Source organism: Rhinoraja longicauda, chromosome 21 (assembly GCF_053455715.1).
Source record: "Rhinoraja longicauda isolate Sanriku21f chromosome 21, sRhiLon1.1, whole genome shotgun sequence".
NCBI classification, from domain to species: Eukaryota; Metazoa; Chordata; class Chondrichthyes; order Rajiformes; family Arhynchobatidae; genus Rhinoraja; species Rhinoraja longicauda.
This window is the reverse complement of record NC_135973.1, coordinates 16581036-16595597: the sequence shown is the minus strand read 5'-3', so window position 1 is coordinate 16595597 and position 14562 is coordinate 16581036. Positions and strand designations below refer to the sequence as shown.

Below are 14562 nucleotides of genomic sequence, written 5' to 3'. Positions count from 1 at the left end.
TGCCCCCTTGTTTGAATCTTCCCCACTCTCAAAGGGAAAAGCTTACCCACGTCAACTCTGTCCGTCCCTCTTAAAAATTTTAAAACCTCTATCAAGTTCCCCCTTAACCTTCTGCGCTCCAAAAAATAAAGACCCAACCTGTTCAATCTCTCTCTGTAGCTTAAGTGCTGAAACCCAGGCAACATTCTAGTAAATCTCCTCTGTACTCTCTCTATTTTGTTGACATCCTTCCTATAATTTGGCGACCAGAACTGCACACCATATTCCAGATTCGGCCTCACCAATGCCTTGTACAATTTTAACATTACGTCCCAACTTCTATATTCGATGCTCTGATTTATAAAGGCAAGTATACCAAACGCCTTCTTCACCTCCCTATCCACATGAGATTCCACCTTCAGGGAACAATGCACAGTTATTCCCAGATCCCTCTGTTCCACTGCATTCCTCAATTCCCTACCATTTACCCTGTACGTCCTATTTTGATTTGTCCTACCAAAATGCAGCACCTCACACTTATCAGCATTAAACTCCATCTGCCATCTTTCAGCCCACCCTTCCAAAAGGCCCAAGTCTCTCTGTAGACTTTGAAAATCTACTTCATTATTAACTACACCACCTATCTTCGTATCATCTGCATACTTACTAATCCAATTTGCCACACCATCATCCAGATCATTGATGTAAATGACAAACAACAGCGGACCCAACACAGATCCTTGGGGTACTCCACTTGCCACCTGTCAAGGTTTTCTGGAAGGTTTCAAAGGCAGGATTGCCCTACATTGCTCTTCTCACTTGCTACCACTCAGGGTCACAGTTCTTAGCTCCAGGACTGTCAAGAAGCATCTTGGGATTTGAATAAGATAGGTTTGAAGGAAAAGAGAATGCAAGGAGCAACCCCACACAGGAAAATATGGGCCTTTAGAAATGAAGGATGAATTGCATAAGGAAAGGAGGTAAAAAAATATGTGGCGCCCAAAGATATCATAATGAAAGTATTATGGGAATAAGGATATTGCAGAAGCATTGAATAAATATTTTATATTTGTTGTTACTGCAAAAAATATAAAAAATGATCCAAGATCTAATTAATATCATCACGGACAAAGTACAGGAGAAAGTAAGAGGACTGCAAAGGCATAAATCCCATACACTGTTAGCCTGTATCCTAGAGTTGCAAAAGAGGTGCAGAAAAATAGATGCATTAGTGATGGCCTTCCAAACTTCCCTGGAGGCGAAGGCCATTTAAAACTGAGGTGAGAAGGAACTTTTTCACCCAGAGAGTTGTGAATTTGTGGAATTCTCTGCCACAAAGGGCAGTGGAGGCCAAATTACTGGATGGATTTAAGAGAGAGTTAAATAGAGCTCTACGGGCTAGTGGAATCATATCATATCATATCATATCATATATCTACAGCCGGAAACAGGCCTTTTCGGCCCTCCAAGTCCGTGCCGCCCAGTGATCCCCGTACATTAACACTATCCTACGCCCACTAGGGACAATTTTTACATTTACCCAGCCAATTAACCTACATACCTGTACGTCTTTGGAGTGTGGGAGGAAACCGAAGATCTCGGAGTAAACCCACGCAGGTCACGGGGAGAACGTACAAACTCCTTACAGTGCAGCACCCGTAGTCAGGATCGAACCTGAGTCTCCGGCGCTGCATTCGCTGTAAAGCAGCAACTCTACCGCTGCGCTACCGTGCCGCATCAAGGGACATGGGGAGAAGGCAGGCACGGGTTATTGATTGTGGATGATCAGCCATGATCACAATGAATGGTGGTGCTGGCTTGAAGGGCCGAATGGCCTCCTCCTGCACCTATTTTCTATGTTTCTATGATTCTGGCAAAAGTCTCAATAGATTTTAAAGCAACAAGTTAAGCACTGCTGTTTCAGAAAGGAGAAAAAGAATAAGAAATAAACTTTTAACCAATTAGCCTGACATCCTGTCAGCAAAATGTGGAATTCATTATTATGAATCCAGTAACAAGACACTTCAAAAATCATAATATAATTCGGGAGAGTCAATGTGATTTTATACAGTGGAAATTGAATTTGATAAAATTAGTTTTTTGAAGAGGGCAGATGTGGGAGAAACAATGGATCAAGTGCAATTAGGTTGTTAAAGGTAATTTAAAGTGATACCATTTAGATGCTTTAAGACTTTAGACATTACAGATACAACGTGGAAACAGGCCCGTCAGCCTACTGAGTATCCAGCGATCACCTCATATAGTAGCACTATCCTACACACTAGGGACATTTTACATTTTTACTTAAGCCTAGTTAACCTACAAACCTGTACGTCTTTGGAGTGTGGAAGGAAACCGGAGCACCCAGAGAAAACTCATGTGGTCACAGGGAGAACATACAAATTCTGTACAGACAACACCCATAGTCAGTATCAAACCCAGGTCTCTGCTGCTGTAAGGCAGCAATTCTACTGCTGTGCCACCCTGCCTATTACAGTAAAATAAATACGCATATTATTTGTAAGTTATGAGCATGAATAAAAGATTAGTTAAAGGACAGGAAACTGAGAGTAAGAGTAAAGAGGCCAATTTCTGGTTGGCAGGTTGTTATTAGCACGATGCCACAAGGATCAGTGGAGGGCCCTCAGCTATTCACAATTTATATTAATGAATTTGCTAAAAAGTTAGAGAAATATGTGCAAATTTGCAAATGTTACAAAGCCAAGGTGGAAAAGTGAACTGAGAGCAGGGCACAAGGGTGGAGGAATACTACAGTATGGAAGGCCCTATTTCATCGGTTAATGAAAAATCAGGCGGACAATTTTGTAGGAGTGAAGCCAGATGGGGGAGATAGTGACGGGTGAAGTTGGGTGGGGGAAAATAAGGGTGAAGCCAGTGGGGGATAATCAAGAGAAATGAAGCTGGCTAGGGGGAATAAAGAGGGGACTGAAGAAGGTGGGGGATATTGGGAGTGGTGAAGCCAGATTTCGGGATATTGGGAGTGGTGAAGTCTGTTGTGGGATATTGGGAGTGATGAAGCCTGTTTTGGCATATTGAGAGGGGTGAAACCAATTTTATGATTTTGGAGGGTAAAGGCATGGTGGAATTTTGAAGTGCAGATCAGGGTCAAATTAGTAAGATTGTAGACAGTTCTTGCCAAGAAGAGTGATGGAATCAGCAGATTGAAAGTGGGATTGATGCAGTTGATTAAAGAATGCAATTTTTTCCAGTGCTTAGTTGCTGTTACTTCTGCTCTTCCAATGCTGGATGAAAACTAACTATGTGACAACTTTTAGACGATGATGTGAGTTGGGGAGTGCCGGTTATTCTTGGCACTAATAATTTGCAAATGTTCAACTATCTGGATGGAAGTGCAGACAGAAAATATAAGAGAAGGGTAGAAAAAAGGAACTGCAGATGCTGGTTTACAAAACAAAAAGACACAAAGTGCTGGAGTGACACGGCGGTCAGGCAGCATCTTTGGAGAACATCGATAGGTGACATTTTGGGAGGGGCCCCTTTCTTCAGACTCGTAGGTGACGTTTTGGGTCAGGACCCCTCTTCAGAAACTATGAGAGCATGTTAACTGGAACAGAAGGGTGAAATTCAATAGCATTTTCTCCAATTTCTGCAGTGAAGGAATATTTACAAAGTTCCATTGAGGCAGGGTAATTTGAAGTTGTATTAAAAGCTTGGTCGCTGTTTATAATATAGGCGCTACAATTCATGTTTAAAGAATTCTAAAGAATTTTCAACAACCAAATAATAATTTCTATAATTGATTCTGAGTTTATTTCACTATATGAGACTGTATTAAGACTAATAGCTATTTTGTTTCTTTTTCAGAAGCAGCTATCTCAGGCCCTGGAGGATGTTGGCAATCACAAGTTAAAAGCACAGACAGTAAGCACCATGCTTTAATGTTGCATTGACTAAGTGTCCGTAGAGGAGGAAACTTCCTACATTGCACAGTTGAATTGATGTGGATGCGCGAGGGACTTTTAATTATATCTGAAATGGAATTGTGACATGCTGATATGTGAGGCAGTGCAAAGAGTGCTAATTTTCAGAATTCATAAAGATTTTTGATCTTTTAAAATATTGTATTCTGATCAAAATCTTAAGCTGTATGGGAGTTTTGGGATTTGGAATTTTTTAATTGTATGAATTGAAATGAATTTCTATTTGGTGCATGTTTCAGGGTTGTGCATTTTTTTTCAGATATGCAGTTAGAAACATAGAAAATAGGTGCATGAGGAGGCCATTCGGCCCTTTGAACTAGCACTGCCATTCATTGTGGTCATGGCTGAGCATCCACATTCAGTAACCCGTGCCTGCCTTCTCCCCATACCCCCTGATTAATTGCTGCTCATAATTTCCCCCTTTACTGGTCATGATCTTGTTCGCTCCATCAAATTTTCTCTGAAGCTTCTTTGCTTCAAAAAAAAGAAAACTCAACTCTACAGGTCCAACTTTGTAGCTGAAATCTGAAATGCAGTATCCTCCAGGGAGTGCCGCATGATGGCTGCCTCACCTCCAGTCTGTCTGTCGTTTTTGAACTTTTTTTAAATTTTTGGTAAGTTTTAAAAGTTTGTGTAAATGTTCTCTGGTTTGTTTTATGTGGTGGGTGGGGGAGGGGTCAGGGGAAACTTTTTTTCAATCTCTTTACTTTGCCGGAGATGCGATTGCTTTCTGGACCCTATCTCCGGTCGCTCTCCGGCTTAACATCATGGAGCTGGAGGCCTTGCCTGGGACTGACTTTGAGCCCCCGCGGGGCCGTGGACTTACCAGCTGAGCGTGCTATTCCTTGCCTGGGATCGACGCTCCAACGCGGCCTGCGGACTTTAACATCACAGAGCTCGCAGTCTCGGGTTGAGAGCGGCTCAAGCCAAATTTCAACTTTTGAACTCAATACGGCTCAGTCCCAATTTCACTTATCATGTTTTCTCTCTTTCTATTGCTCTCAGTCTTGTAGTCAGATGACTTAAACATACAGATCAACTTGGCACACCCTTACTCAAAATATTCCCATTGACCTATTCACCTCTCCTTCACTCTCTTTGCAACTTAAAATTCAAATGCGTACTAACTTTTCCAGTTCTGATAGGGAGGTTATGCCTTGCTTATATGGCATTGAAACCATATCTGTGTACAGTATCGGTCGTCATTTTTAAGGAAGGATATAAATTAATTGAAAGCAGTTTTGAGTATTTTATTAGACTAATATCTTGAATGGATGAGGTAATTGAAAGGTTAAACATGTAAAATTTGTTTTGGTTGGAATTTGGAATGAATAAGGTGGAGATGAGGCTAATTGTTTCTCTGAGTTGTGAGACTGAATATTTTTATGGTGGAAGTCGATAGAGATTTCATAAGCATGGGAATGAAAGGTAAATGCGGGTGGCTGGATCTGCAGATTTGATGTTGCAGTCAACTTTAATTTTATGAAGTGGCAAAGCAGGCTTGAGTTGCCTATTTCTGATGTTAGTTCCTATGCTAAAACAGTGCCCACCATAATGATTGGGACAAAGACCCATCATTTATTTATTTGCCTCTATTCCACAATTTACATTTGTAATAGAAAAAAATCACATGTGGTTAAAGTGCACATTGTCAGATTTTAATAAAGGCCATTTTTATACATTTTGGTTTCACCATGTAGAAATTGCAGCAGTGTTTATACATCGTCCCCCCCATTTCAAGGCACCATAATGTTTGCAACACAGCAATGTCATGTAAATGAAAGTAGTCATGTTTAGTATTTTGTTGTATATCATTTGTATGCAATGACTGCTTGAAATCTGCGATTCATGCAAATCTCCAGTTGCTGGGTGTCTTCTCTGGTGATGCTCAGCCAGGCCTGTATTGCAGCCATCTTTAGCTGATGCTTGTTTTGGGGGCTAGTCCCCTTCAGGTTTTTCTTCAGCATATAAAAGGCATGCTCAATTGGGTTCAAATCAGGTGATTGACTTGGTCACTCAAGAATTGTCCATTTTTTAGCTTTCAAAAACTCCTTTGTAGCTTTAGCAGTATGTTTGGGATCATTGTCTTGCTGTAGAATGAACTGCCGGCCAATGAGTTTTGAGGCATTTGGTTGAACTTGAGCAGATAGGATGTGTCTTTACACTTCAGAATTCATGATGCTATTACCATCAGCAGTTTTTTCATCAATGAAGATAAGTGAGCCAGTACCTCCAGCAACCATACATGCCCAGGCCATAACACCCCCACCACTGTGTTTCACAGATGAGGTGGTATGCTTTGGATCTTGGGCAGTTCCTTCTGTCCTCCATACTTTGCTCTTGCCATCACTCTGATATAAGTTAATCTTCATCTTATCTGTCCACAAGATCTTTTTTCCAGAACTGTGGTTGCTCTTTTAAGTACTTCTTGGCAAATTGTAACCTGGCCATCCTATTTTTGCAGCTAACCAGTGGTTTGCATCTTGCAGTGTAGCCTCGGTATTTCTGTTCATGAAATCTTCTGCGGACAGTGGTCATTGACAACCCACTCCTGAAGAGTGTTTCTGATCTGTCGGAAGTGTTTGGGGATTTTTCTTTTTTATAGAAAGAATTCTTCTGTCATCAGCTGTGGAGGTCGTCCCTCGCCTGCCAGTCCCTTTGCGATTAGTAAGCTCATCAGTGCTCTCTTTCTTCTTAATGATGTTCCAAACAGTTGATTTTGGTAAGCCTAAGGTTTGGCTGATGTCTCTAACAGTTTTATTCTTGTTTCTCAGTCCCATAATGACTTCTTTGACTTTCATTGACACAATTTGGTCCTCATGTTGATAAACAGCTATAAAACCACCGGGTGGCGCCACCAACACTGGCTGCCTAGCCAACAGTCTGTCCTTTCTACTGTTTTTATTATTTTAAGTATGTGTTAAAAGTATGTTTTAGTGTCTCTTAGTTTTTTTTATGTGGGGGGCGGGGGGAGAAACTGGGAGAAACCTTTTTTCAATCTCTTACCTCGACGGAAATGCGATTTTTCTACATATCGTATCTCCGTCCCCACTGTGGCCTAACATCGAGGAGTTGATGGCCTTTCCTGGAGACCGGCCCAGCGCTTCAGGGCGCGGCGTGGACTTTAACACCGCGGAGCTGCGATCCTTTGACGAGGATCGACTGTGGAGAGCTCCAACCGTGGGGCCTGTGGACTTTAACATCATGAAGCCCACGGCCTCTGGTAAGAAGAGGCCGACTCGGGAGCTCCATGCTGCGGAGAGTTTTTTTCAACCGTCCCGACGCGAGGTGTTTCGATTATCCCGACGCGAGGGCTTGGACAGTCGGCAGCGGCGACTGCAGATGGTTCAACAGCCCCGACCGCGGGTGAACAAAGAGGAAGATGATTGAACTTTATTACCTTCCATCACAGTGAGGAATGTGGAATCCGCTGTGGTGGATGTTTTTGTTAAATTTTATTTTATGTGGCTGTGTGTCTTGTTGTTTTACACTTAGTATGGCTGTATGGTAACTCAAATTTCATTGTACCTTAATTGGTATATGTGACAATAAATAGATCTTGAAATCTTGAAAGTTTCCAAAGGTGATGGAAAGACTGGAGGAAAGACCAGGTGCTGAGAGCTCTCTTATACCTGCATTAAGGCGGCATTTAAACACACCTGAGCATTTACAAAAACCTGTGAAGCCGTGTCCCAAACATTAAGGTGCCCTGAAATAGGGGGACTATGTATAAACACTGCTGTAATTTCTACATGGTGAAACCAAAATGTATAAAAATGGCCTTTATTGACAATGTGCACTTTAATCACATGTGATTTTTTTTTCTATTAAAAATGTCAGATTGTGCAATACAGAGGCAAATAAATAAATGATGAGTCTTTGTCCCAAACATTATGGAGGGCACTGTATGTTCATGGAGTCCTGATGAATCAGTTCAGTTCAGTTTAGTTTATTGTCACGTGTACCGAGGTACAGTGAAAAGCTTTTGTTGGGTGCTAAACAGTCAGCAGAAAGACGATACATAATTACAATTGATCCATCTACAGTGTATAGATACGATAAGGAATAACATTTAGTGCAAGTATAAGTCAGCAAAGTCTCATCAAGGATAGTCCGAGGGTTACCAATGAGGTAGACAGTAGCTCAGCACTGCTCTCTGGTTATGCTAGAATGATTCAGTTGCCTGGGAAGAAACTGTCCCTGAATCTGGTGGTGTGTGTTTTCACACTTCTAAACCTTTTGCCTAATGGTAGAGAGGATAAGAGGGAGTGGTCACGGTGCGACTCGCCCATGATTATGCTGCTGGCCTTGCTGAGGCAGCGTGAGGTATAAATGGAGTCAATAGAAGGGAGGTTGGTTTGTGTGATGGTCTGGACTACATTACAATTTGCTGCAGTTTCTTGCGGTCTTGAATGGCGCTGTTCCCAAACCAAGCTGCGATGCATCCTGATAAAATGCTTTGAACGGTGCATCTGTTGAATCTGTATCAACATGGGTATTCTTAGATACACTAATTGATATTCTTAATTGATAACTAGCATATCAATTAAAGCAGCAATTAGAATAAACATTTAAGTAAGAAATTCAAATACTTTTCATGATTTTTATTCATGAAATAATGCTCCATTCATTTCCTAAAATTTGTCGGAACGTTTCATGTTGTTTGGTCAAAGATTTCTCGTGTATTCCTACTCAAAATTATATTAATATCTTTGTGACAAACATTGGCTTTCATTACCTCAAAATGTCCCTGAGTGCTTTAAAACCAATGAGGCACCGTTTGAAACATTGCATTTCAATTAACCCTGGTATGGTTCCAGAAAGTTTGAACAAATAATGATCAGATAGCCTCTTGGTACAGAGATAACATTGGTGAGAAGCTGGGAAAGAGCAGCCTTGCTCTCTAAAATAATGCCAAGTGATCTTTTGTGTTATCTCAGTACAGCGCTGATTTGGCAGCTAAGATTATTTGAAGTGGGACTTGAAGCTACAATATTTTGAATTGGGTACGGGTGCTACCATCAAAGTATGGTTTTACTGCACAAGATGACAATGTAAAATCATGCAGACATTTTCAGAGTGTTTCCTTTGATCAGTTTTTAAACTTTCCCGTTGTCACTCAGTAAACTGTATTAATAGATCGCTTTGATATTCTGCCTTCATTCCATACAGTTGAAATCTAAGTTCAGTGAGCAAAATCATGAATAAAAATCATGAAAAGTATACGAGTTTCTTACTTAAATGTTTAATCTGATTTCTGTTTTAATTGACATATACTAGTTATCAATTATCAATTAAGAATGCCAATTAGAGTATCTAAAATATCCATTCACTTCCTGAATTTCGCTCGAAAATTTGCAACATCAGCTTCTTCCTCCAACTGTCCAAAGTTGTAAATTTGGAAATCTGAGAAAACAGTGTTTCTGTTTTAAGTATTACAAGCTGCCAAGGTGCTCATGAACAATCACTTGTTAATTCAGAAGATTTTTCTTTCTTGGTGACCAAATTCATGATCAAATTAACATTTCTTCTCCACTTGTTTGTGTTGCCATTGTGTTGAAAAAACACAATTAAAGATTGTAGTATGAAAGGCTCTTGAAATCATTACATTTCTTCATTCAACAAATCAAATCATAATCTGTCATACTATGCTTTGTGCAACACCATTTGTCACCCAGTGAAAAAATGGAACCCCAAGATTTTTGTTCAAGCATGTATGTTGTTACAATTCCTGACATTAGCAGAATAATTGCCTTAATCTGTCAGGGTAGAATCCCAAAAAATCAGGATCTGTCCAGCCATTATTTGAACTTAGCAATATTTTCTTTACAGGGTACCCCTTCAATCAGTCTTTGCTTTTTGCTGAAGATTCCAGCATCTGTACTATCTTGCATCTCCACCCTTCAATCCACTTCTGACTCCAATACTCATCCTTTTCTTTATTTCAACTGTGTCAAAAGCAAAACCTTTGAAACAATTGTATTGTAAACATGCTTGGGGTTGATATTTTGAAGTTGAATTCATAATTTTGTTTTTAATGCTTTTAGAAAATTGGGCAAATTTAGAAAATAATTAGGAAAATTGCAATAGACCAATTGAGCTTTAGCCTATATTTGGCACTTTAAGCAAAAATCATGAACAGCTGATAAACAGAGGAAAATGTTTCGTGGTAAAATCGTACAAGAGGACAATCTGCCTTGCTTGTCTTTATATTCTTTCATTTTTTAGATTTTTATCCTCTTACTTGCTTGGGCTATTTGGATTATAATGGTAAATCATTTTCCTCCAGTGAATCTGCAATAGCAAATGGCTTGCGCACCTTATATAAAAGTATGTTGTTTCCTGCCAGCAACCTAATTAACGTTATGTGATTTGAATAAAAAATAGAGTTCAGAGTATACATGACCAGATATTGTTAAGGAAAAGAATATGTGACAGCACAAAACAGAAAAATAATTTTGAATAAGGTGTTCAGGGTAAAATATTAATACAATGAAATTAACAACTTACCCAAGAGGAGTTGCCTTCAGTCTAGAACGTTTTTTTTAAAGAACATTTTCTCTTTTGTGACAGACACCAAAGTATTAGATCAATTAAACATGATGGACTTTATTTTCCAGCATTTGAATCAAATGTTCTTCAATGTTATTCCAATCACATTTCCATCAGACAGTGAAAGGTCACGAAAAAGCCTTCCTTATTTAGAGAAGTCAGCAATGAGAGATGCAAAGACTTAACAATTTCATGTCAAAGAGCATTAAAATTCCCAAACCATCTTTGCTATTTCAAACAACTACAAATGTGTGTGAAAAAAAAAGTGCTCCAGGTATATTCTAGGTTGTGGAATCCAAGAGATTCAGTATTAAGTAGTTTCTAAAAAAATCAAACAGAATCTTGGCTGAGGAGTATTTCTACGATGAAATTCACCTCACTAAAGTTGAAATTGCACTCATTTACATGTATTGATTGCTAACTTTATAAAAGTATAATTGTTAATAGGCTATAGAGAATCTTAGGTGATCAACATAAAAATGGTGACAAATATAAATCGTATTTGCTGACAAATTTCAATAGATTGTGATAGTGAGAAACCTTTGTCCTTCACATATGTCTACAATCAGAGAGCATAGGTTTCAAGTAAGGGTTAGCAGAATTGGAAGAGTTGAGGAAGAAAAGACTCAAATAACATTTAAAGAATATTTAGATGAGTAGATGAGATTAGAAAAGTATTTAGGTGAGAAGGGCGGCATGGTAGCGCAGCGGTAGAGTTGGTGCCTTGCAGCGTCAGAAACTCAGGTTCGATCCTGACTGCAGCTACTATCTGTGCTGTTTGTGCGTTCTTCCCTTGACCTTTGTGGGCTTACTCCAAGAGCTCCGGTTTCCTCCCACATTCCAAACCTACAGGTTTCTGGTTTGATTGGTTTGGTATAATTGTAAGTTGTCCCTTGTGTGTGCAGGATAGCGTTAGTGTACGGGGATTACTGGTTGTCGTGGACTCGATGGGCCAAAGGGCTTGTTTCTGTGCTGTATCTCTAAACTAAACTAAAGCTAAACTACTTGCAATGACATGGTATCGAAGACAATTTCCTGAGTGCTGGTTAATGGGATTAGTATTGATAGTTACTTGATAGCTGGCATGGAACAATATGCTGTAGGGTCTACTTCCTTATTTTATGGACTATTGTATGAACTGTACGGTAAATATCTTATCCATATTTTGAGTTTCTTCCAAAGACAAGGTATGAATACAGCAATAATGGTTAATTGGCAATTCATTGTGATGGGTCCTTTTGTAAATGTGTACAATACCCGGCTGCATTTGTTATTGTTCAGCATGTTCACAATATTTATTCTACAAGTTCCCTCCCTCCTCTTCTGCAGTACTTAAAGATATGAAATCAGTGAATGATGTTGAGCAAAAAGCAAAATACTGGAGATGTTGGATTTTAGCCCATGCACTTATTCACTTTAGTGTGTAGTCACGTCAGCCATTTCTTGTGCAAACATGTTTTGTATTCTTATTGGTTTCTGGATAAAACAGTTTCTCCTAATTTGTTATTGGATTTATTAAGTCACTATTATCTATTTATGGAGTATAGATACTCCACAAGCGGTAACAGACTGTCTGTATCTACCCTACAAACCTATTTGTAATTCCAAACACAGTTGTCGCTTCTTGGTCATTTTATTTTCCAATGAAAATAGTAACTTTAATGTTAAAAAATATTTCTTGCTTTCTCCCTTAGCCATTTGAATTTTAAAATTAGACAGCATATCAACTTTGATCAGTATATTCAACATTATTTAGATAATTTTAATCCTCACTGTGAGAATGAAAGAGTCGATAGATAATGGGAGAAGTCAGGTTTGTTAGTGTACGTTTGGTGTGGGTTATGAGGGGTGGCAGGGTAATGCATACCTAAGCTCCCAAGGGGTATCCTGGACTAAAAGAACTGGAATAGAGATGCTGCAGTGAGCTGAGCTCTCAGGATTGGCACTGAAAGTCCAGCTAGCAGCAGTATTGGTTATTGATTTTGTTTTCATGTTGAGGTGAAATTGAACTGATGTGTCATCATGGCTCAAGGATGGAACTCATGGGTAAAGTGGACTTTGTTATCCTATTCCCATTATTTTTGTTTAACAATTTCAAAACTGCTGTGAAAGAGAAGCCATAATTTAATTTTAATGGAGTTTTCTCATTTTGATATTAAATTGGCAAGCATACAGCAATTAGTTGCAAAGGGTTGGAAATATTAAGGATAATTTCAGCTCCCCTTGATTAGCAGGTTGAGTGGAGCAGTAATGTAAAATGAAGTAGCTCCAGCTAATATGAAGGAGTTTATTTTCCATTCCTGCCAATCTGTGCGTTTAATGCTCTCAATGTGAATACTGGGCGAGGCTCTTGCCAGGCTACAGTAGTAGCTGTTTTAATTAAAAAGTCAGAAACATTTACATTTTGTTAATACTGCCCAGAGCAGAGAAACATTGAATGAAAAGCTGATGTCAGTATTTTTTTTCACTTTACATGCTGATGGTTGCAATGTGAGTCATTGCGTTGATAACAACGTCAATTACACATGTACTGCTTTTATTTTCTCTCAGCCAAGCTGATGTACGTAACTTTTCTGGAGCAGCTCCTTTGGGGCCAAAGAGTGTGATCATAAATTTTGAAATAGATTTTAAAGAGAATTACTAAGAAATGCACAGTTTGATCAACATCAATGTTTCAGATGCTGTGCTTCAGCTGATTGGGCAGAGACCACACTAGAGAAGTTGCTTGTGCAGGACTGGATGAGGCTGAGAGAGGAAGTTAAATGGCAAGGATTTGTATTTGCCAACTTCTAAAATCTTATATTTTTTAAAGTAGATTGTTTTTACCACAGTTGACGATGGCTATGAAGTGCTTTGACACTTCTCAAGGTTAAAAAAGGTGCCTTACAGTCATAGTGTTGTACAGCACAGAAACAGGCCCTTCAACCCACTGTGTTCATGTTGACTTTGTCTTCCTATGCTAATCCCATTTGCCTGTGTTAGCACTGTATCTCTCACTAATTCACATCTCTGGATTCCACTTTTTTCCACAAGATAGAAAATGCATTTTGCAACTCTTGCCATATTATAAAATACTGGAGAATAATATACAGTGCCCTCCATAATGTTTGGGACAAAGATCTATCATTTATTTATTTGCCTCTGTGCTCCACAATTTGAGAATTGTAATAGAAAAATCACATGTGGTTAAAGTGCACATTGTCAGATTTTAATTAAGGCCATTTTTATATATTTTGGTTTCACCATGTAGAAATTACAGCAGTGTTTATACATATTCCCCCCATTTCAGGGCACCATTTTGTTTGGGACATAGCAATGTCATGTAAATGAAAGTAGTCATGTTTAGTATTTTGTTGCACATCCTTTGCATGTAATGACTGCTTGAAGCAGACCTCACAACCGGAAAGTTTCCGCTTTCTTATTTCATTTCCAGCATTCCCATTTCGCCTCACACTTTTTCCGCAAAACACATGCCCTGCTGCTCGCCCTGCCCCGGCCTCGCCCCACTGCTCACCCGGCCTCGCCGCTCGCCGGGCCTCGCAGCATAGTGAGGCCCGTTGATGTTGAGAGGGAATGTGGGAGGGGGGGGGGGGGGGGCGTTGGGGTGGGTGGCAGGGGAAGGGGAGGCGGGGAGTGGGGGGCGGGGGCTGGGGGGCGGAGGGAGGAGGATGGGGAGTGGGGGTGGGGAAGGGAGTGGAGGAGGGGTGGGGGTCGGGGAGGTGAGGGGGAAGGGCTGGGGGGTGGGTATTGGGGGGGGGTGGACCGTTGTGATTTGCTGTTGAAGACCACTGGAGCAAGTATGTCTTCAATGAAATTAGGTATGTGCAGTTTTAAATGAAACTCTTTCTTCATAACTTGGTCATACATTTTATGATCATTGTTCTTTTATTCAATACCAAGATAATTGGGATGTGTAAGGAGAAAGCAAAATAGAAGAAACAAAACAATTTTTTCTTTGTGTTGTAAAAAGTATTTCTGTTCGATAACCTTTCTATAAATATATAAATCGATAACCTTTTTATAGCAGAATATACTCATGATAGGCCTGACATTGTACATGTAGTCCAAG

General features: G+C 39.8%; 1 protein-coding gene across 2 annotated transcripts in view; it reads left to right on the top strand.

Moving 5' to 3' along the window:
* The window catches only part of LOC144604264 (mitotic spindle assembly checkpoint protein MAD1-like), a 233359-nt gene extending 229413 nt beyond the window's left edge, over window positions 1-3946 (top strand). For both annotated transcript variants that reach the window (XM_078418504.1, XM_078418503.1), the window contains one exon: window positions 3826-3946. In XM_078418504.1, coding sequence (XP_078274630.1) covers window positions 3826-3900 — 75 coding nt within the window. In that variant the 3' untranslated portion in view covers window positions 3901-3946. The remainder of the gene's footprint in view (window positions 1-3825) is intronic.
* Window positions 3947-14562: the final 10616 nt, after the last annotated feature.